The sequence below is a fragment of the Oncorhynchus gorbuscha genome, linkage group LG02 (genome assembly GCF_021184085.1).
Source record: "Oncorhynchus gorbuscha isolate QuinsamMale2020 ecotype Even-year linkage group LG02, OgorEven_v1.0, whole genome shotgun sequence".
Taxonomy (NCBI): domain Eukaryota; kingdom Metazoa; phylum Chordata; class Actinopteri; order Salmoniformes; family Salmonidae; genus Oncorhynchus; species Oncorhynchus gorbuscha.
The window spans coordinates 19,712,885-19,733,040 of NC_060174.1; the positions used below are offsets into that span (position 1 = coordinate 19,712,885).

The 20,156-nt window shown below is 41.2% G+C and overlaps 1 protein-coding gene across 2 annotated transcripts; it reads left to right on the forward strand.

The window, feature by feature from the left end:
- Positions 1-1,879: 1,879 nt before the first annotated feature.
- tnfaip8l1 (tumor necrosis factor, alpha-induced protein 8-like 1) lies at positions 1,880-14,306 on the forward strand. Of its 2 annotated transcripts, none has more exons than XM_046303787.1 (3): positions 1,880-2,163; positions 13,219-13,498; positions 13,749-14,306. In XM_046303787.1, the coding sequence occupies exons 2-3, from the start codon at positions 13,227-13,229 to the stop codon at positions 14,035-14,037; spliced, it is 561 nt and encodes a 186-aa protein (XP_046159743.1). In that variant the 5' UTR covers positions 1,880-2,163; positions 13,219-13,226; the 3' UTR covers positions 14,038-14,306. The 2 variants fall into 2 exon arrangements, with proteins under 2 accessions (XP_046159743.1, XP_046159749.1); XM_046303793.1 differs by having other exon boundaries at positions 1,884-2,026.
- Positions 14,307-20,156: the final 5,850 nt, after the last annotated feature.

Genomic DNA, 20,156 nt, shown 5'->3' on the forward strand with positions numbered 1-20,156 from the left:
TCTGCAAACACTTGCTACATGACCAAAAGCTTTACAATGATCGCAGTGCATTGGTCTTGGGATAAATGTTCTGAATCTGTAGTTAATATACCCTAACTGCACTTGAGTAGGGAGAGACATATCAAAATAACAGATACACTTCACTTTTTCACCATTCACAACACGATTCATCCGACGTGCTTCAATCACTCCAGGAATATATTTTTATTTCTTCAAAATCGACTTTCCACGAGACGCCAGATAAATTTAAAAAACCTTGAGGGGGTGCCCTGTTTTGAAGAGACACACACGAAACTTCATACTTATCAAATCGGTTAAGACAACAATAAAAACTTTACTTCTGATCTGCAGAAGCACAAAAAAATCTAAACAAACCCGCCTCTAGGTATCCTCACAGCCTTCCCTTTACCCAGCACTCTCTCCACCAATTTGGATAACTGACATGGTTTCTTAAAGACTGGTTCTCTGCTCAGCTGCTCCTCATTAACAAACCGTACTCCTATTAGATACGAAGGGTCATTCTCATCACTGTATACCACTTTGCTCCGTTTTCCATTATTTTGGTCAATACTCAAATTATCCTTGATTTTACCACTATTGTATTCAGAATCCACTCCATCATCTCCTTCCGCCATTTTCCTTCGCCGTCCGGTCGCCTCGACCTCTCACTCGTCCATTCGATCCCCTATGGGCTATGTTGTTGAAATGTTGTCTTGTTACCATGTTTGATTACATTTGTTTATTTATATAAAAATTCAGTTAATACACAACATTACATCATTTATACTCATGTGTGTCCATTGGTTTCTGTTTACACAAACATATTTGTTTTGTCTTTTGCCTACTAATCACAAAGAATATGAAAAGTAAATCGTTATTCGGTCACCTTTCTATGGGTGTTAAAATGATTTATATAGTATACTTATTAGAAAAATGATCATGTATATTCAAGCTAAATAGAGTGTGTATCTCGATAGTTATTGTATGGCTCAGAGATTAGCTAATGTATCACTGCTTGCTACAGTATCTGTCATTGGTTACAACATTGCAATATCCAAATGCTCCACTGAACAGAGCTTCTTAACAAGCTTTCTCTCTAAATGGCCTGCTAGTTTGCAGGTGAAGGTAAACTACCTTGTGATAAGGATGACAGTAGGCTAAGCATAAAATGCAATACTATTGACGACTGGATTGCAGAGTACTATGAACTAACTAGGCTATGTAAATGTGGTGCTATTCTATAATATTATGTATTTTCATTTACAATATATGTTTAAAATAGCCCTATCAAATCCGGCATGAGTTAGGCCTATTTATATCCATTTACATCCAGACCATAAGAGAAAAATAGCTTGTTGATTGTTTAAAACACATGGTATTCACAATGAACACCATAACCCTCCGGAATTCCTGCTAAACCCATTCATTCATAGACCGGGGAAAACGATGCTGTCCGGTCCAGAAAACATCCGCTGTAAAACACCTAGATGTCTGGTTTACTATATCTCGCTCTCTCTCTGTTGTGTGTCCTATATAAATCAGTTTTGATCAATAACGTTGCCGAAATCATCTACTGGGGCAATATTTTCCATTAATTAGGTCAAATAATTAATCTTCATGATTTATGATTAAATAATTGTGCCGTCTATTAGGCTTTTTGTTTATGACAAACAACTCATTGGGAAATTTCCAACCTTGGATTTGGGAGCTAGATGAGGCTAATTACTGGAAACAGAATGGGGGCAGGGAATGTTGAAGTTATAACGGGAATTTCCCACAGTATGATTGGTTTGATACATTTTTACTGGGCTCTTCCATTGGTCCAGAGTAACATCAATCTCGAACTTTCGAAATCCCTCAAATTTGAATCTTTTTGTGAGGAGGAGTCGGGTTACAAACTCCTGTAACCGAGCTCAGCAGGGAGAGAAGAAACAGTCTTTCAATTATTTACACACCAGTACCTGATACAACATACAGTTACATGGAAGACAAAGAATCGCAAGTAAAGACGAAGAACCGACTCATGGTGATGTACATGGATTTGCTATGAGTTGCCATAATGAAGACTCGAGATTTTGCCTAGATTAAATTGTCAAAAATTGTAGCAGCGTAATCTACGGTCCCTTTACTCACCCTCCGCATCCGGTTTGATTTGAACGAAAGGTAAATTCAACGTAGATGGATGGTATTTTAGCCTATGCTTGACCAGTCTTTGAGAAACATTTAACAAATAATAGGTTACATAGTCCTTTGACACTATACAATGGAGGATGGGAGGTGGCAGAATTGGCTAAAGGAAGGCTGAAGCCCAATTTGCCCACAACATTTACATTACACTGCCTATTCTAGTTATAACTAATGTCATTCGACCTTAAATGAAATAATAGGTCCACGATATTGTAGAATATAAACCTAGTTTGCCAACACAAGATTTATAATTATATTTATATTTCCTTCTGTTTGGTCAGTATTTTGGTTTGATTGTATTCGTTTTGAATGGCAACTGTCATTTCTGATGTGAATGATTTAATCCTTAGACATCGAAATGAATTTAAAAAATGGTTTACAAATGGAATACCACCCAAAAGGTGAAGCCTAGTGTTAATCATGTTCCTTTCTTGCGTTTCAAACGCCACTGTCGCGTTGCAAGCCTTCTTTCCTCCACAAGTTATTTAATCTCTGTATGAAGTGTATATCAAGTTTGTTGAAGATGTGCCTGCTTGAGGCCTACTCCGCATTTTACCCCATATAACGTACAAAATGTAGCAACAAAAAAGTATGTTTTATATGTGACTGTTATTATTGAGATAATCGAGATGGAAGCTTTTCTTGTATGTGTATGAATACCCTCTCTGTGTATTCTGGCAGGTAGTACAATTTATTATACAGCACTAACTGTTTGTCACTAGTAAAAGGAGAATCAGAACGTTTTCAATTTGCATGAATTGCGGTCTTGAATGAGTTGCCTCTTGCAGCTTTAACCAGCTGTGTCTGTGAAGAAATGATTTATCCAAATGTATTTGTCGCATATACATATTTAGCAGATGTTATTGCGGGTGTAGTGAAATGCTTGTAATATTGATTGATTTTGATTTATTGATTTTTTGTTTTTCGAAACAATTGTTGCTACCCCGCTGTGTATGTGCGTCTCCGTTGCTACCCTTGCTCATATCTCCTCCACCTGACCTGAAACCCTAGACCCACTCCAATTTGCCTACTACCCCAATAGGTCCACAGACGAGGCAATTACACTGAACACTGCCCTAACCCATCTGGACAAGAGGAATACCTAATAAGAATGCTATTCATTGACTACAGCTCAGCATTTAACACCATAGTACCCTCCAAACTCGTCATTAAGCTTGAGACCCTGGGTCTTGACCCCACCCTGTGAAACTGGGTCATGGACTTTCTGACGGGCCACCCCCAGGTGGTGTGGATAGGAAACAACATCTCCACCCTGCTGATCCTCAACACTGGGGCCCATTCTCAGCCCTCTCCTGTACTCCCTGTTCACCCATGACTGCATGGCCATGCACGCCTCCAACTCAATCATCAAGTTTGCAGACGACACTACAGTGGCAGGCCTGATTACCAACAACGACGAAATGGCCTACAGGGGGGAGGTGAGGGCCCTCTGAGTGTGGTGTCAGGAAAATAACCTCTCACTCAATGTCAGCAAAACAAAAGAGATGATCGTGGACTTTAGGAAAAAGCAAAGAGAGCACCCCCCCTATCCACATCGATGGGACAGCAGTGGAGAAGGTGGAAAGTTTTATGTTCCTTGGCGTACACATCACGGACAAACTTAATTGGCCACCCACCGCAACAGTGCCTCTTCAATCTCAGGAGGCTGAAGAAATTTGGCTTGTCACTGAAAACACTCACAAACTTTAAGATGCAAAATCGAGAGCATCCTGTCGGGCTGTATCAGCGCCTGGTACGGCAACTGCTCCTCCCACAACCGTAAGGCTCTCCAGAGATGTATTGAGGTCTGCACAACGCATCACCGGGGGCAAACTACCTGTCCTCCAGGACACCTACATCACTCTGTGTCACAGGAAGGCCAAAAAGATAATCACGGACAACAACCATCTGAGCCACTGCCTGTTCACCCCGCTATCATCTAGAAGGCGTGGTCCGTACAGGTGCATAAAAGCTCAGACCGTGAGACTGGAAAAACAGCTTCTCAAGGCTATCAAGACTGTTAAACAGCCATCACTAACATTGAGTGGCTGCTGCCAACATACTGACTCAAATCTCTAGCCACTTTAATAATTGAATGTAATAAATGTATCACTAGTCACTTTAAACAATGCCACTTTTTATATAATGATTACATACCATACATTACTCATCTCATATACTGCACTCTACAATCTACTGCATCTTGCCTATGCCGCATGGCCATCGCTCATCCATATATTTATATGTACATATTCTTATTGATCCCTTTAGACTTGTGTGTGTGTGTGTGTGTGTATATAAGGTCGTTATTGTGAAATTGTTAGTGCAGTAATATCTAACAAGTAATCTATCGGAACTAGAAGCACAAGAATTTCGTTACACATTGTTAGCAGATGGTAATGCGAGTGTATGTGACCAATAGGATTTTATTTTATTTGGCTATGGCTGACAAACAAGTGGGTCAGTTACAGCTACAGTTTGGTTGCTCTGCTAACTGAGAACTGAGGTCCACTTTGGCCAGGAAGCCAGCTACAAAATCCCAAACATTAATTAATGTCAAACCTGTTTGTCATGATTTCTGACACTCAAGCACTGCTGGAAATGTATGATTATCCCTGTGGAGATGAAAGGTAACTCATTGACAAGAGCAGTACAGAGGTGTTTGACCTGATTTACAAGACTGCAAAGTTCAGTTGGCCAGCAGCCTCAGTTGTTACCTAGGAAATATGAAACAGTCTGTGCATGGAAGGGCAGTGAAACCTTCCTAGAAAGAAGACTGTGACAGACTAGAGACAATTGACAGAGTATGCCTTTGGGACATTTGTGTGTGTGTGTGTGTGAGAATTGTAGGTCCCCACAAGGTTTGAAGAACAAAATGTGTGTGTGCCAGGGTTGGGCTCAATAGATTAACATGGCGAGGCATTGCTTAACATGACCACGCCCCCGAGTAGGGTACAGATGTGGGGTACTCCCTTTACTCCAATGTTTAATTGTCTACTTTACTCAGAACCTGACTGGCTGTATTATTAGTTTATCATTACAAACTCAACAAAAATAGAAACGTCCTCTCACTGTCAAGTGTTTATTTTCAGCAAACTTAACATGTGTAAATATTTGTATCAACATACGGTTCAACAACTGATACACAAACGGAGCAAGTTCCACAGACATATCACTAACAGAAATGGAATAATGTGGAATAATGTGTCCCTGAACAAAGGGGGGTCAAAATCAAAAATAACAGCCAGTAGCTGGTGTGGCCACCAGCTGCATTAAGTACTGCAGTGCATCTCCTCCTCATGGACTGCACCAGATTTGCCAGTTCTTGCTGTGAGATGTTACCCCACTCTTCCACCAAGGCACCTGCAAGTTCCCGGACATTTCTGGGGGGAATGGCCCTAGCCCTCACCCTCCGATCCAACAGGTCCCAGACGTGCTCAATGGGATTGTGATCCGGGCTCTTCGCTGGCCATGGCAGGACACTGACAATCTTGTCTTTCAGGGAATCACGCACAGAACGAGCAGTATGGCTGGTGGCATTGTCATGCTGGAGGGTCATGTCAGGATGAGCCTGCAGGAAGGGTATCACATGAGGGAGGAGGATGTCTTCCCTGTAACGAACAGCGTTGAGATTGCCTGCAATGACAACAAGCTCAGTCCAATGATGCTGTGACACAACGTCCCAGACCACGATGGACCCTCCACGGTGGGTTTGTACCCACAGGTGATGTTGTTGCCGGTGATGTCTGGCTTGCCTTTCAACACTCCTACAAGCCCTCAGTTCAGCCTCTCTCACCCTATTGTAGACAGTCTGAGCACTGATGGAGGGATTGTGCATTCCTGGTGTAACTTGGGCAGTTGTGGTTGCCATCCTGTCCCGCAGGTGTGATGTTTGGATGTACTGATCCTGTGCAGGTGTTGTTACTCGTGGTCTGCCACCCCAAGGGTGATCAGCTGTCTGTCCTGTCTTAGGCGTCTCGTAGTACGGACATTGCAATTTATTGCCCTGGCCACATCTGCAGTCCTCATGCCTCCTTGCAGCATGCCTAAGTCAGGTTCACGCAGATGAGCAGGGGCCCTGGGCATCTTTCTTTTGGTGTTTGTCAGAGTCAGTAGAAAGGCCTCTTTAGTGTCCTAAGTTTTCATAACTGTGACTTTAATTGCCGTCTAATTACCGTCTAAGCTGTTAGTGTCTTAACGACCGTCCCACTTAACGACCGTCCCACTTAACGACCGTCCCATGTTCATTGAACAAGCATGGGTAACAGCGTTTAAACCCTTTATAATAAAGATCTGTGAAGTTATTTGGATTTTTATGAATTATCTTTGAAAGATCTGGTCCTGAAAAGGGGACGTTTTATTTTTTTTGCTGAGTTTTGGATATGCTTGGTTGGTTGTTTTGTTAACATACTTCCATGTCATCTTAATCAAGAAACTACATAATTCCTAAAAACACTGATGCAAATGTAAAAATGTTAGCATGAACAGAAACTAGCGTTGACTGTAATGTCACCATTATCAACCAAAGAGCCGATTCCAGTTAACTTTCTTCAACTAGCTAACTTACCCTGATTTTATAACTAGGATGCACACTGTTTTGTTTGAACAATTTTAATTTAATTTGACCTTTTATTTAACTAGGCAAGTCCACAAAGTTGGTTTAGATTTTGCCATAGGCTACTTTGGGCCATTTGGTAGGGTTGTCTGCACAGCTGGTCTCAGGCAAGTGGAAAGTACATATAGGAAGTTCTAAATGCATAAACCGTTCAAGGGCAGGCAAAGACTGGAAGTACACACTTGGCATTCTCTTAACCAGCTTCAGGAGGTAGTTACCTGAAATGCATTTAAATTAACAGGTGTGCCTTAAGTGAATTTGGGGAATTCCTTTCTTTCTTAATGCGTTTGAGCCAAGCAGTTGTGTTGTGACAAGGTATGGGGTGGTATATAGAAGATGGCCCTATTTGGTAGAAGACCAAGTCCATATTATGGCAAGAACCGCTCAAATAAGCAAAGAGAAACGACAGTCCATCATTACTTTAAGCCAATAACTTTGAAAGTTTCTTCAAGTGCAGTCACAAAAACCATTGAGCGCTAGGATAAACTGGCTCTGATGAGGACGGCCACAGGGAAGGAAGACCCAGAGTTACCTCTGCTGCAGAGGAAAGGTTCATTAGAGTTAACAGCCTCAGAAATTGCAGCCCAAATAAATGCTTAAAAACTGTTCAGGAGACTGCGTGAATCAGGCCATCATGGTCGAATTGAAGGACACCAATAATAAGAAGATTTGCTTGGGCCAAAAAACACGAGCTATCGACATTAGACCGGTGGAAATCTGTCCTTTGGTCTGATTAGTCCAAATAAAAAAATAAAAAAAATTGGGTCCAACCGCTGTGTCTTTGAGACACAGAGTGGTTGAATGGATGATCTTCGCATGTGTAGTTCCCACCATGAAGCATGGAGGAAGAGGCATGGGGCTGGTGGCACTGTATGTAATTTATTTAGAATTCAAGGCACACTTAACCAACATGGCCAACACAGCATTCTGCAGTGATACACCAGCCCATCTGGTTTAGCCTTAGTCCCACTATCATTTGTTTTTCAACAGGACAATGATCCACACAGCCTGGAGGTGTGTTAAAGGCTATTTGACCAAGAAGGAGAGTGATAGAGTGCTGCATCAGATGACCTGGCCTCCACAATCACCCAACCTCAACCCATTGAGATGGTTTGGGATGAGTTGGACCGCAGAGTGAAGGAAAAGCAGCCAGCAAGTGCTCAGTGTCTGTGGGAACTCCTTCAAGACTGTTGAAAAAGCCTTCCAGGTGAAGCTGGTTGAGAGAATGCCAAGTGTGTGCAAAGCGGTCATCAAGGCAAAGGTGCCTACTTTTGAATCTAAAACATTTTGATTTAACATTTTTGGGGTTACTACATGATTCCATATGTGTTATTTCATAGTTTTGATATCTTCATTATAATTTTACAATTTAGAAAATAGTAGAAAAACCCTTGAATGAGAAGGTGTTAACTTTTGACGGGTACTGTAAATATAATGCGACAGCTTTACTGTCAGTGTTTGCTGGTTGGGTAACACATTAGTGGCAGAATACATATCATGCAAATAATTTGTTGTGACAGCCAAGTATGTTAACAACATGTGAAAACCTTTATTGAAACGACAGTGTCTGTTTGTTCAGGATGACGCCAAATTTAGGCTAATTACATGGGAGGACTCTGACTGTACCCTACTCGGGGGTGTAGTCATGTTAATCCACACCTCGCCATGTGTCTCTATTCCAAATTTTGGAATTTACTCCCATTCAACCATAGATAGATAGAGTTAAAATTTGAATTGACCACACCCACAGGATTCTGTGTTTGAGAGGTAGGATGTAGTGCTATTCAAAGAAATTCCACTCAATCATAGATGGGTTAGCTGTTAATGTCACCAAAGCAATGCTTCCATGGGGCAAAAGTCCATTCGTTGTGATTCTGGATGGCCAGATGGCTGGGTAACAATGACAAACTGCCATGTGGCGAATCATAAGTTGCTCGTATCAGATAGTTTTATCTTGTTGTTGATACTATGTCCTGTTTTGACTGATTTCATGTCAATGCTAAAATTTGCTAGCTAACCAACAACTGTAACGAACAATGTATTTGAGAAACAACAAGTGCTCATTTTGAAATGTATTTATTTCAATATACATTGGAGACAATATAGTTGACATGTTCTTAAGTCTAAGCCAACCCTGTCTGTTTTGCCCCATAGTTGCGCACGCGTTGGTTTTGTTGCTTAACAACCAACCCGTCTATAGAACATGAGTTTCATTGAATCTAACAGGTCACACTTCCAAAGAATATATTACATATCTTAGGAAGAAATGTTCATATACTTTTAACCTTAGTGCTTAGAATCTCCAATTTAGATGTCCACTCTCCATTTGTCCATCTTTTTGAAGGCTTCAAGGTCAACTTGAGGGTTAAACTAATGCATTCTGAGATGTAGTATTTTTCCCATATTTAATGAAATGTAAAAACGTAGAATTCGCATAAGGTTTTGTTTTACTTGATCATTCTTTTTAAGTTTAAACAATATTTTCTATGCTTGTATATAACATGTTTTATGTACAAGATGTACAGTATATTTGTATAGACTACACCTAATATATACTATAAGAGGCATTTCACTATATTCCATTTCCTTTTTAATTCGAATTGCAATTCTGGATTCTGTTTACTACTTAAATTTGAATTTTATTGAAATTTGAGGCATTTTCAATTCTGAATTGAGCCTGTGTGTGTGTGTGTGTGTGTGTGTCTTTGATCGCTTATCTGTCGGTCAATAAAACACTTTTCGATGTAAAACTCCTTTGTAGGCATGCCATGTTTCCTCAAAGTCCATGTGGTGGTGCCATTGTCAAAAACTGATAACAGGCGAGTTAGTCATCCACAAGTCATCTACCTTTATCTATGGGTCTATTGTTTTAAACTGGTTTCAGCTTGTATTTACTTTCAACCTACTCAATATTATGTTAATGCTATGTCATGTCTATGACAAGGATGCCATTGCTGCATCACAGCTGCACATTTCATTTTCATAGGTGCACATACAGTTGGCTAACAACGAAGGCTCACTATCATTCACATTTGTCATAATATTTTCCACCATTTGTCCCTGATGTTGTTTCACCCCTCAGCCAGGTGCCACAGGTGAACCAGGAAATGTGGGATCAATCTCTTACCCTGCTCTATTTTTTTTTCAAATTGGTCAGATTAATTATTAATCTGTGATCCATTAAATGCTGCCACGTTCATTATTAATCCCACAGCGGGCTCTTTCAGATCTGAGAAGACAGTAAAAAAGGGACGGTCTCCCCCTTAGGCACTGTGCGCAACCCCTGATACTGTGTGGGAGGATGATAGAGCGACACACACACACACATACACTGATGCACACATCACAGCCATACAAAACTGAGTTCCCAGCACTCATCAGCGCCTCCACTGTTACGCAACAGCTCAAGAGTAGGAGAGATTAGAGGACAGTAAGAGAGAGGAGTAAAAACTACACTTGATGAAATTGTAGGAGGCAGTAATCCTAATTGATCCTGTTCATTACCAGATAGAAGAAATGTTTCATGTGAAGAGCTGATTGTGAGCTGATCAGTTCAGACCCAACACAAAGCACAGATACATTTTACATAACCATTGTGCATTGTCTCTTATTGTAGATAAGGGTGACGTCATACATTTCTGTAAATCTAAGTTCCTGAGACACGTTACAGTACTAAAGAAGTGTGTGGGGATTTCCCCCTATTTTGAATTAATATACATGTAGGGTAGGCTATGCAATTGGAATTATAAGCAAGCCACACAGCCTAAAACATATTCACTCTTGAGTAATATAAACTCTTGTTCAAAGTTTTATATAGTTACAGTATTTCCAGACATGCTTGCTTAGTTATTCCACCTTGATCTTTTGAAGTAGTTTCACAGAAATGTCTATACAGATTTTTGCCAGCCAGTCTAGTTTTGAGTTGGGGGAGCAGTAATGAGAATGGGTGGGAATTCATATCATCTTCCCTGAGGCTTAGGAGTGGGTGGGTGGGGGGAGGCCTGCGGCAGAGTGGACAGGAAAGGGAGCTCCAGGTGTATCCAATCATTGGTCCTCACCTGACCCAATCATACTAGCCTGACAGACTTTTGGAGACATGTTTGGCCATAAAACCTCCACAGACCCTTTCTGAGCCACTCGGCACACCCAGCATTGAGTCTCTGGAGGCCACTTTTCACCTGCAGGAGGGTAAGTGCTTTTGGGGACGCTGGCCAGTCCGAGTCCCTGGCTGCCAAAGAGGCCCAGGGTCGGGTTTCATTTCCATGAGTCATATTTACCTACCTGTTCTACTTTGACTGAGGTCTTATTTTTTTAAAACTATATAGTTTAAGCACTCTGGATTACACTGCACTGATGTTGGTTTAAGTAAATCCAGTTGATATGCCAGCACTTTCTCTCATTCCAGAGTGCCTGTCCAGCTCAAAGAAAACCAGTATTAATTGCTCTGTTGTATGTGGGAGATATATTGGCTGAACACAGTAATGTTGTCACTGTCATGTTTTGTTCTGTTTTCAATCCATTCTAGCAGTGCCTGTATAAATAGTGCTGAGATGGGATCCAAGCTTTCCCTGCCTGGGCCCAGTTCACACAGCAGCTTAAATTTGGCCATAACTCCCACTGCACAGTTACAAGGCAGGAGTCCTTGATAGACAAATGTTTCATCATTCTAAGCGCTTGTCCTTTCATGAAGCCTCCCATCTCGTGAGAGAGATGGAGAGCGAGAGGATCTACCTACATTTGTGATTGCCAGCTCCAGGAAGAATTTGTTGTCTTTTCTTTGGCTTTGAGTAAAACTACAGGCGCTCCTGAGTATCCATCACATCTTAAGTTAAGTGTTTGGATTCACTGTGGTGAAAGACAAATACAGGCTTTTTACTTCTTCACGGCAGTATTAGTCATCACAGCCACTGACTCCATTAAAGTTATTCTCTTTGACAGGAGAGAAATTTAATGAGCCCCCTGAAAATCACTTCACTCTCCAGGCTCTGAAAGGTTTCTTTTTAATCCACAGAATCTGTTTTTTCATACTTCCAGCAGAGAGAGGCTTGTGAACTTTGATTTCTTTGCGCAGTGTCGGAAGCTGTACTTTTCTCTATTCTCAAAGCATCTGTTCAGATTCTCATTGACACATTGTGATTGAATGTAGCAGGCAAAGTGGTGTGTTTTTAAAAAATTTAATTTATTTTATTTTTTTATATTTTTTTTACATCCCTCTAACAATGTTGCAGGGAGAACTTGTCTTTGGTTTCTGACGTGGGTACTCCCTTGGAGGAAAAAGTGTCCCGCTGACACTCGAAGGAGACCAATTGGTATTCTTGGAGAGATGATGCGGATTGGAGTGGAATCTCATGAGTCACATAGCAGGCACATTTTCATTCTGCAGTCGGTCAGCTGCTTTACAGTAATAATAATTAGCAGATATTACTGTTGGTAAATATGAGCATTTGTATTAGCTTCCAGTCACATTTAGGATTTTAATAAAGGTTTTATGTTTTAATCTTGGAGGGAGTAATGATTCCTATGCTATGCTAGAGATGTGTACAGATCCAGGCTCAGCTTACGTTCCCTAACTTATAACTTTAGCCTTTGGGGGTAAAAAGAGCCACTGACCTTGGATCCATCTCGAGGTAACCTCATCCTACTTCCTTGGGGATTGAGACAGGCTGAACCTGACATTCCTGGGTTCTTGTTAAGAAGCTACTGCAGTACTGTCGGGCCCTGGACCGGGCTCATCTGGCTGAGGAAATGCAGAAGATATGAAAGCCTGTGGCCCCCTGACCCATTGTTTATGAGCTGCCACAATGTGTTGAGGCTTCCTCTGAGTCATTGTGCTTTGGCAGGCAACACCCACAGCTTGGAGCTAGCCTCCACAAATGTGCACACGTACGCTATAGCCCATCCTCACATAAACCTCTTGTTTTCTAAATGTGGATTCAGCCGGTAGCTGCAGAGACAGTCCTATCATTGGCTGCTTTGCAGAACTGCAGTGAGTCTCATCACTCCTACATGATGTCATTCTTGTATCATGTCACTGGTACCCCGTCACCAATTAAAATAGAATCTATCTCCCATGACATCATAGTTATACTAAGGGATTGCACACCGGTAGCAAGACTCTTCAATGCCTTCATTCAGATAAGAAAATGAAATAATTAAATGTGATAATTTGCATAAAACAGTTCATTGTTTGTCTGCAGTATCTTTTATTATTTCTGCATGATCGGCTGGTGCTAGAAATGCAAAAGGCAAATATGGGTTTCCCATATGTTGTCAGGAATGCATCCAAATAAACATCTGTTATTTCCTCTCTGTACAGTAGATAATTAAGAAGGAAGAAAATCCACCATCTGGTTTCAGTGAGTGTGCATCTGTATGACCCAAATCTCTTTTCTCCCTCCCTCTCTCTCGCCCTCCAGACATCATTATGGACTCCTTCAGTACTAAGAGCCTGGCCCTTCAGGCCCAGAAGAAGCTGATGAGCAAGATGGCCACAAAGAGCATGGCTAACCTCTTCATCGACGACACCAGCAGCGAGGTGCTGGACGAGCTCTACCGCGTTACGAAGGAGTACACGCACAACCGCAAGGAGGCCCAGAAGATCATTAAGAACCTTATCAAGATGGTGGTGAAGCTGGGAGTCCTCTACCGCAACAACCAGTTCAGCGGGGAGGAGCTGGTGCTGGTTGAGAGCTTCAGGTTGATTATGCTATATGATTATATTATGGCTGTAGAGAGCATTAACAGGGTTATAATGGCCTTTGATTAAGGGTTGACAGCCATGGTTGTTGAGGGCTAATTTGTACAGGTTTTTATTCCAGCCCTGATAAAAATAATCATTGTGTTGGGCTTGAACAAAAGCTGTGGTCCTCAGAGAAATGGCATGTGGTTTGCCAGCTACTGTAGTTAAGCCATCATGCATAACAACTCTACTGCGTCCCCTTTCCAGGAAGAAGGTCCACACACTGGCTATGACGGCTGTCAGCTTTCACCAGATCGAGTTCACGTTCGACCGGCGCGTGATGAGCGCCATCCTGAACGAGTGCCGCGAGTTGCTGCACCAGGCCATCAACCGCCACCTGACGGCCAAAAGCCACTCGCGGGTCAACCACGTGTTCAACCACTTTGCCGACTGTGACTTCCTCGCGGCGCTCTACGGGCCGTCTGAGGTGTACCGTGGCCACCTGCAAAGGATCTGTGACGGCGTCAACAAGATGCTGGACGAGGGCAACCTTTGACCTCTCCCCAGGACCTTTTGACCCCTCCTTCTTTAACCTTTTGAGGCATTACCTGGTAGTGTGAAATCCACCACGGGGTTGCCTTATTGGCTTGCATTGTTGTTTTTAAGAGACTGACGTTATGCATATTGTATGTGGACATTTACAGTTGATGTCGGAAGTTTACATACACTTAGGTTGGAGTCATTAAAACTTGTTTTTCAACCACTCCACAAATTTCTTGTTAACAAACTATAGTTTTGGCAAGTCGGTTAGGACATCTAAGTAATTTTTCCAACAATTGTTTACCGACAGATTATCACTTATAATTCACTGTATCACAATTTCTGTGGGTCAAAAGTTTACATGCACTGAGTTGGCTGTGCCTTTAAACAGCTTGGACAATTCCAGAAAATTATGTTATGGCTTTAGAAGCTTCTGAATGACTAATTGCCATCATTTGAGTCAATTGGAGGTGCACCTGTGGATGTATTTCAAGGCCTACCTTCAAACTCAGTGCCGCTTTGCTTGACATCATGGGAAAATCAAAAGAAATCAACCAAGACCTCAGGAAAAGGGTTGTAGACCTCCACAAGTCTGGTTCATCCTTGGGAGCAATTTCCAAATGCCTGAAGGTACCACGTTCATCTGTACAAACAATAGTATGCAAGTATAAGCACTATGGGACCACGCAGCCATCATACCGCTTAGGAAGGAGACCCGTTCTGTCTCCTAGAGATGAATGTACTTTGGTGCGAAAAGTGCTGTTTGGTCATAATGACCATCGTTATGTTTGGAGGAAAAATTGGGCGCTTGCAAGCTGAAGAAAACCATCCAACCGTGAAGCACGGGGGTGGCAGCATCATGTTGTGGGTGTGCTTTGCTGCAGGAGGGACTGGTGTACTTCACAAAATAGATCGTATCATGAGGGAGGAAAATTATGTGCGTATATTGATATTCAACATCTCAAGACCTCAGTCAGGAAGTTAAAGCTTGGTCGCAAAAGGGTCTTCCAAATGGACAATGACCCCAAACATATTTCCAAAGTTGTGGCAAACTGGTTTAAGGACAACAAAGTCGAGGTATTGGAGTGGCCATCACAAAGCCCTGACCTCAATCCTATAGAGAATTTGTGGATAGAACTGAAAAAATGTGTGAGAGCAAAGAGGCCCACAAACCTGATTCAATTGCACCAACTCTGTCTGGAGGAATGGGCCAAAATTCATACAACTTATTGTGGGAAGGCTACCTGTAACGTTTGACCCAAGTTAAACAATTTAAAGGCAATGCTACCAAATACTAATTGATTGCATGTAAACTTCTGACCCACTGGGACTGTGATGAAAGACATAGAAGCTGAAATCATTCTCTCTACTATTATTCTGACATTTCACGTTCTCAAAATAAAGTGGTGATTCTACCTGATCTAAAACAGAGATTTTTTACCAGGATTAAATGTCAGGAATTGTGATAAACTGAGTTTAAATGTATTTGGCTACGGTGTATGTAAACTTCTGACTTCAACTGTACTTTTGTGTTTTCTTGTGTGTCCTTCCGACATTACTGTACAACACTGAAGGATGCTTTAGTTAGTCTGAAGTTTCTTCTAGCTTCTTACTTTAAAGGAAAAACATGGACCTATCCAGTGAACGTAGAACACAAGCTCTTGTCAATCATTTCTGGACCGAGGACTTCACCAGTGCCTTGGCAATGTCTTTTTTTCCTATATAGACCAAGGGGTGTCTGTTCCCCCTGGTAACAAGGCATGATTCCAACCACAGCGTAAAGGTCGTATGTGTGAGTGGTGAATTGAATGGGCTGAAATGCTTTTAGAGCAAAAGAAAGAGGACAATTATAGATTTGAACCTACTTCAGGACAACTATAAGGGACTCTGTATTTAGAAACAGGAGTGCTACTTGAGGTTAAATAAGCACTGTTGTTTGTTTGTAATAATAAACATTCTAGTAAAAAATCATGAGCTGATGCACACCCAAAAATATTTGTAGAGGTGTTACTTATTTTGATGTAACAGTTCACATAACAGACCAATAATCCAGATTCAGCATCCACATGGCCTCTATATCCTAAGGAAGTCTGTACTGTGTTTGGAACAAAATACCTGTATTGCCTGCTTTGGCCCCAATGACCTGTGTCATTGAGCTGCTGACTCATCAGCTCTTTAACCTCATCTGAGCTGTACTGAACCCACCGCCCAGCAAATACTTTGATTTCTGTAAATGATGAATCTGCACAGGTGAGAGACTCAATGTACAGTCATGTTAATGACTGGAGGATATGGGAAAGGGAAGTAGCTTCCTACATGAGGTTCTCTATGTTGGTGAGATCCAGGCTGTTTCGCCACATAGCATAGGGAGAGACCGGGTATTATAGATTAGAGCAGAGACCAAAACAATACCTGATTGTACCTTCCATGATTCCATATAATTAATCCCCTACTCTGTGCCAATAATACAGATAATCCACTTCGCTCCAACACCCCATCCCCCTTTAATGTGATTGAGATCCCCATCTCTGCTTGACGCAAGTCCTATTTGGGGTGAATTTTTTTGTATTTTTATGAACAATTTAAATTGTTATTTACAATTATATCCTACTATCCTGCACATAATGTATGTTATTTTTGTTTATCTAGACCTATCTGCGTGTTTGTATGGCTGAGCCTGTCTAGGAGACTGTTTGTGCTGTGGCCTCATTTAGTATTCTCAGTGACCGTGTATACCTGTGAGGAGCAGCAGCAGAGTTGTAATGAGCACTGTGTCCTCCAGGATCTACTCTGTCACGGAAACCTCCCTCTTCTCTACTGTAGCAGCTTTGCCAAAGAGGAAAGCAATCTCACAATTGTGAAAATGATATTTTCTAAAGGAACATTACTAAGGAAAACCGTATGCACAAGATGATGAATGTCATGTTTTTGAATTTTACATTCCGTTTTTTCCGTACCTTCTGTGTTATCTCCATTTTGACTTAATTGTTATTTGTTATATCCCCCTACGTCTGGGGGAGTTGCAGTAAGTGAATGCTCACAGGACTAGAACATTGAAGTCCCAGAATATTTGAGCTAGTTTAGAACTTAAATGTCAAAGATTCCATTCTTCCAAATATCAACACATCTCAGGGTTAAGTCTTAGAGCTTGTACTCATGAAAAACTTAATGAAACAATTTGACCAATTTGTCTTCGATTCTTAAGTCATGTTGTATTTTTACCGATGGATTGTGATGTATATATTGTTTTAGTGTCCCTTCTTTACTAGATATGACATATGTAAATGAATACTCCTTTTTTTTTAAATCAATAAATTCTTTGTCTTTTCTTGATTAAAGCACCAGTCTCTTTCCAGCTCGATGCTAAATTTCAGCAGCTAGATCAGAATGTAATCTGTGTGTGTCTGACCTGGATTGGGTCAGCCAAATCCCTTCCGCCTGGTCAGGACATTGTTAGCCATGTTCCTAAAGTAAACACAAGCCTAACTTCCTGACAAACAATTTTGTTTTTGTGCATTTTTTTCTTGAACTTAATATCCAAACGGAAGTGCCCAGGTCAAAGGTAAAGGTGGAGGCCAATAGCGTAGAAATGAAGCGTTTCCACTCAGAATTGACATGGCTACAGTAATTCTTTATATTGGTCAGGATTCAGGAAATGTTCTATACGCTTGCGAATGGAAAGGTCAAAGCTCAAATCAAGCTCAAATGCCAGCTGTGTGAATTCATTTGTAGCTATTGGTTTTGAACATTTCTGAAAGACGGTGTCAGGATAGATTATCCGATCTAGCTATTTTTGACAAAGAAATTATTGTAAAGACTTAAATGTACTGGTAAGTGGCCAATCATTTTCTGAATCATCATGATAAGATACATAATGGTCTCTTCGGGGTGGACAGAGGAGACATCGAAGCCTCACAGAAAATGGGTGGCACACATTTCTAAAAGTTTCTATAATACTTATTTATTTTGTTCAGTCCAGTTGGTTATTTTTCTCCCCAGTGTGGGTTGCTTCAATGGTGAGGCTACATTTTTTACTTTGGAACTGCCAGTCCCTGACTTGTTTATCAAAGTGGATATTAATGTAAACTTTAATACATTTTTGTATGAAGCAGCCTTCCATTGGGGCATGACTATAATGTTTACATAATGAGCCAACTACGAAGGAGAAGTGCTGCATCTTAAAAAGGAGGCAAGCTGAACACTGGAGGTCGGTGGCACCTTAATTGGGGAGGACGGGCTTGTAGAAATGGCTAGAGCGGAATGTGTGGAATGGTGCCATTCCATTTGTTCCAGAGATTATCATGAGCCATCCTCCCCTCAGCAGCCCCTGCTGAACAGTGCAGGCCTGTGAAGACATTAGTCAGTCCACTCACATTCACTCAATCCATGTGTTAAAGAGTCTATCCCAACCCTGTCCCAATTACCAGACACACCACATGTTGGCATCCATAAAGATAGGTTAGGTCCACATCACTCCAAATAATGTTTTCAGACCTCAAAATTGGTTCAATGTGGTGATCATGTCCCACACCATCTGTGATGTAGATCCAGCTATGCCTCAATATCAAATGAATGTGAAAGATTGGCAGCGTCTAATTTTACAAATTTATTCAGTGCTTATTGTTTCTATTTATGGATCAGAATGTGGTATCATTAATCCAGAAAATGGTTTTGCACCAGCAGTATTGTCTCTTATACAGTATACAGGCAAATCTCAGAAATCCACAAAGCACTTTACTTGATTTTAATGTATGAGGTAAATGGCACAATACACTGTATGGCCATGTTCCAGTTCATTTGCTGAATTGTTCTTGAGTTTCATCCGTTTTTGCATAAATAAAATTAAATATATAAGTATGTAATAATTTCCTTTTTCAGAATCAGACCTGCCTAATTCTCATTTACAACATTTGTTTTTGTGTTTAATCGGCTAAATTACATATTCTGTTAACATATGACCTCAAAGTTATGTCTTGCAATTTGTAGTCTGACATTTCAGATTTACATATTAAGTAGTTTGGTAGTTGTGGACTACTTTTTCAAAGTATATTTTTCTTAAGGGTAGGTTAACTTCTTCCAGTGTAAAGTAATTGGTAGCTCGGTAAACTATATTTTTTTGAGTAGAGTTTCATACATCCTTGAGTTTCTTTTGTCAGTAGATCCAGGGTTAGAAAACTGCTATATTTGTCATTCATTTGTATTCCCTTCACATCCAGAACTCTTTGCCTCATCCTGTATGCTTAAAGAGGCTCTCCCCTCTGGCAAGTGGAGCTATGACAGTTACCTGGGACTTGAAGTCTTTCAAACCCTCTTTTCTCTTGCTCTGGTGAATCCTCTGAGTGCAACTGACTGACGTGTTATTTCAAAGATGAAAGCCGAAAGACATCAAAAGGGAAAACAATGTAAGAAATACACAAGAACAGACTGAAGCATGCTGTTCTTTCACACGGTGGTAAGACCTCATGCTGGACTCAGGAATGCCAGTACTTTAATGAGAATTGAGGGAGTTGACTCACTATGTTTTTTTCCTGCAATGTAGTCAGTCATTCTCTAAGACAGCAAAAAAAATATGTATTTCAATATACTGTATTGCACTTGAAGCATCTCTGCTGTTTAAATGGCTATAGTTCTAAAGTTACCAAAATGCCCTTAGGGGCTTCAGACCGTGACAATACTTTTTTTCACAGAGCTTTGACAACATATGGGGTCTTTCCAGAGGACAATCTCTGCCACACGCTTACATAACGCTGCTTCTGCTTCTCTCTGGCGCTGTGCTGTGTAGACAGAGACAGAAGCTCCACCAGGATATATAGCTAGTCTACTGTGGCTCTGTTACTGTGTAGTGCCGGTAAAGTTGTGGTGGCTCTATAAGAACAGACATTACCATAATATAATGGATGGAGTGAAGGTCTCCAACTGGGCTCCACCGTACGTCGACTGCTGTTAGACGAGCAACAGCGACAGGTACTTATTATTCCACATTGACTTTCAAATGAGCTACCATTGTGCATTTTCAGCAGCCTGGACGTTATTTATGATCCACACACAGTGGGAGGGTGATTGGTTGAAAGCCGAGAGTTTTAGCCAGAGGTATCATGAGTAAAGTCCAGCACATGAGAGCCCGACAATTCAGGT

Coding starts and splice junctions, on each gene's coding strand:
- tnfaip8l1 (XM_046303787.1), top strand. CDS start 13,227: ATGGACTCCTTCAGTACTAAGAGCCTGGCCCTTCAGGCCCAGAAGAAG. Junction 13,499..13,748: donor GTGCTGGTTGAGAGCTTCAG/GTTGATTATGCT, acceptor TCCCCTTTCCAG/GAAGAAGGTCCACACACTGG.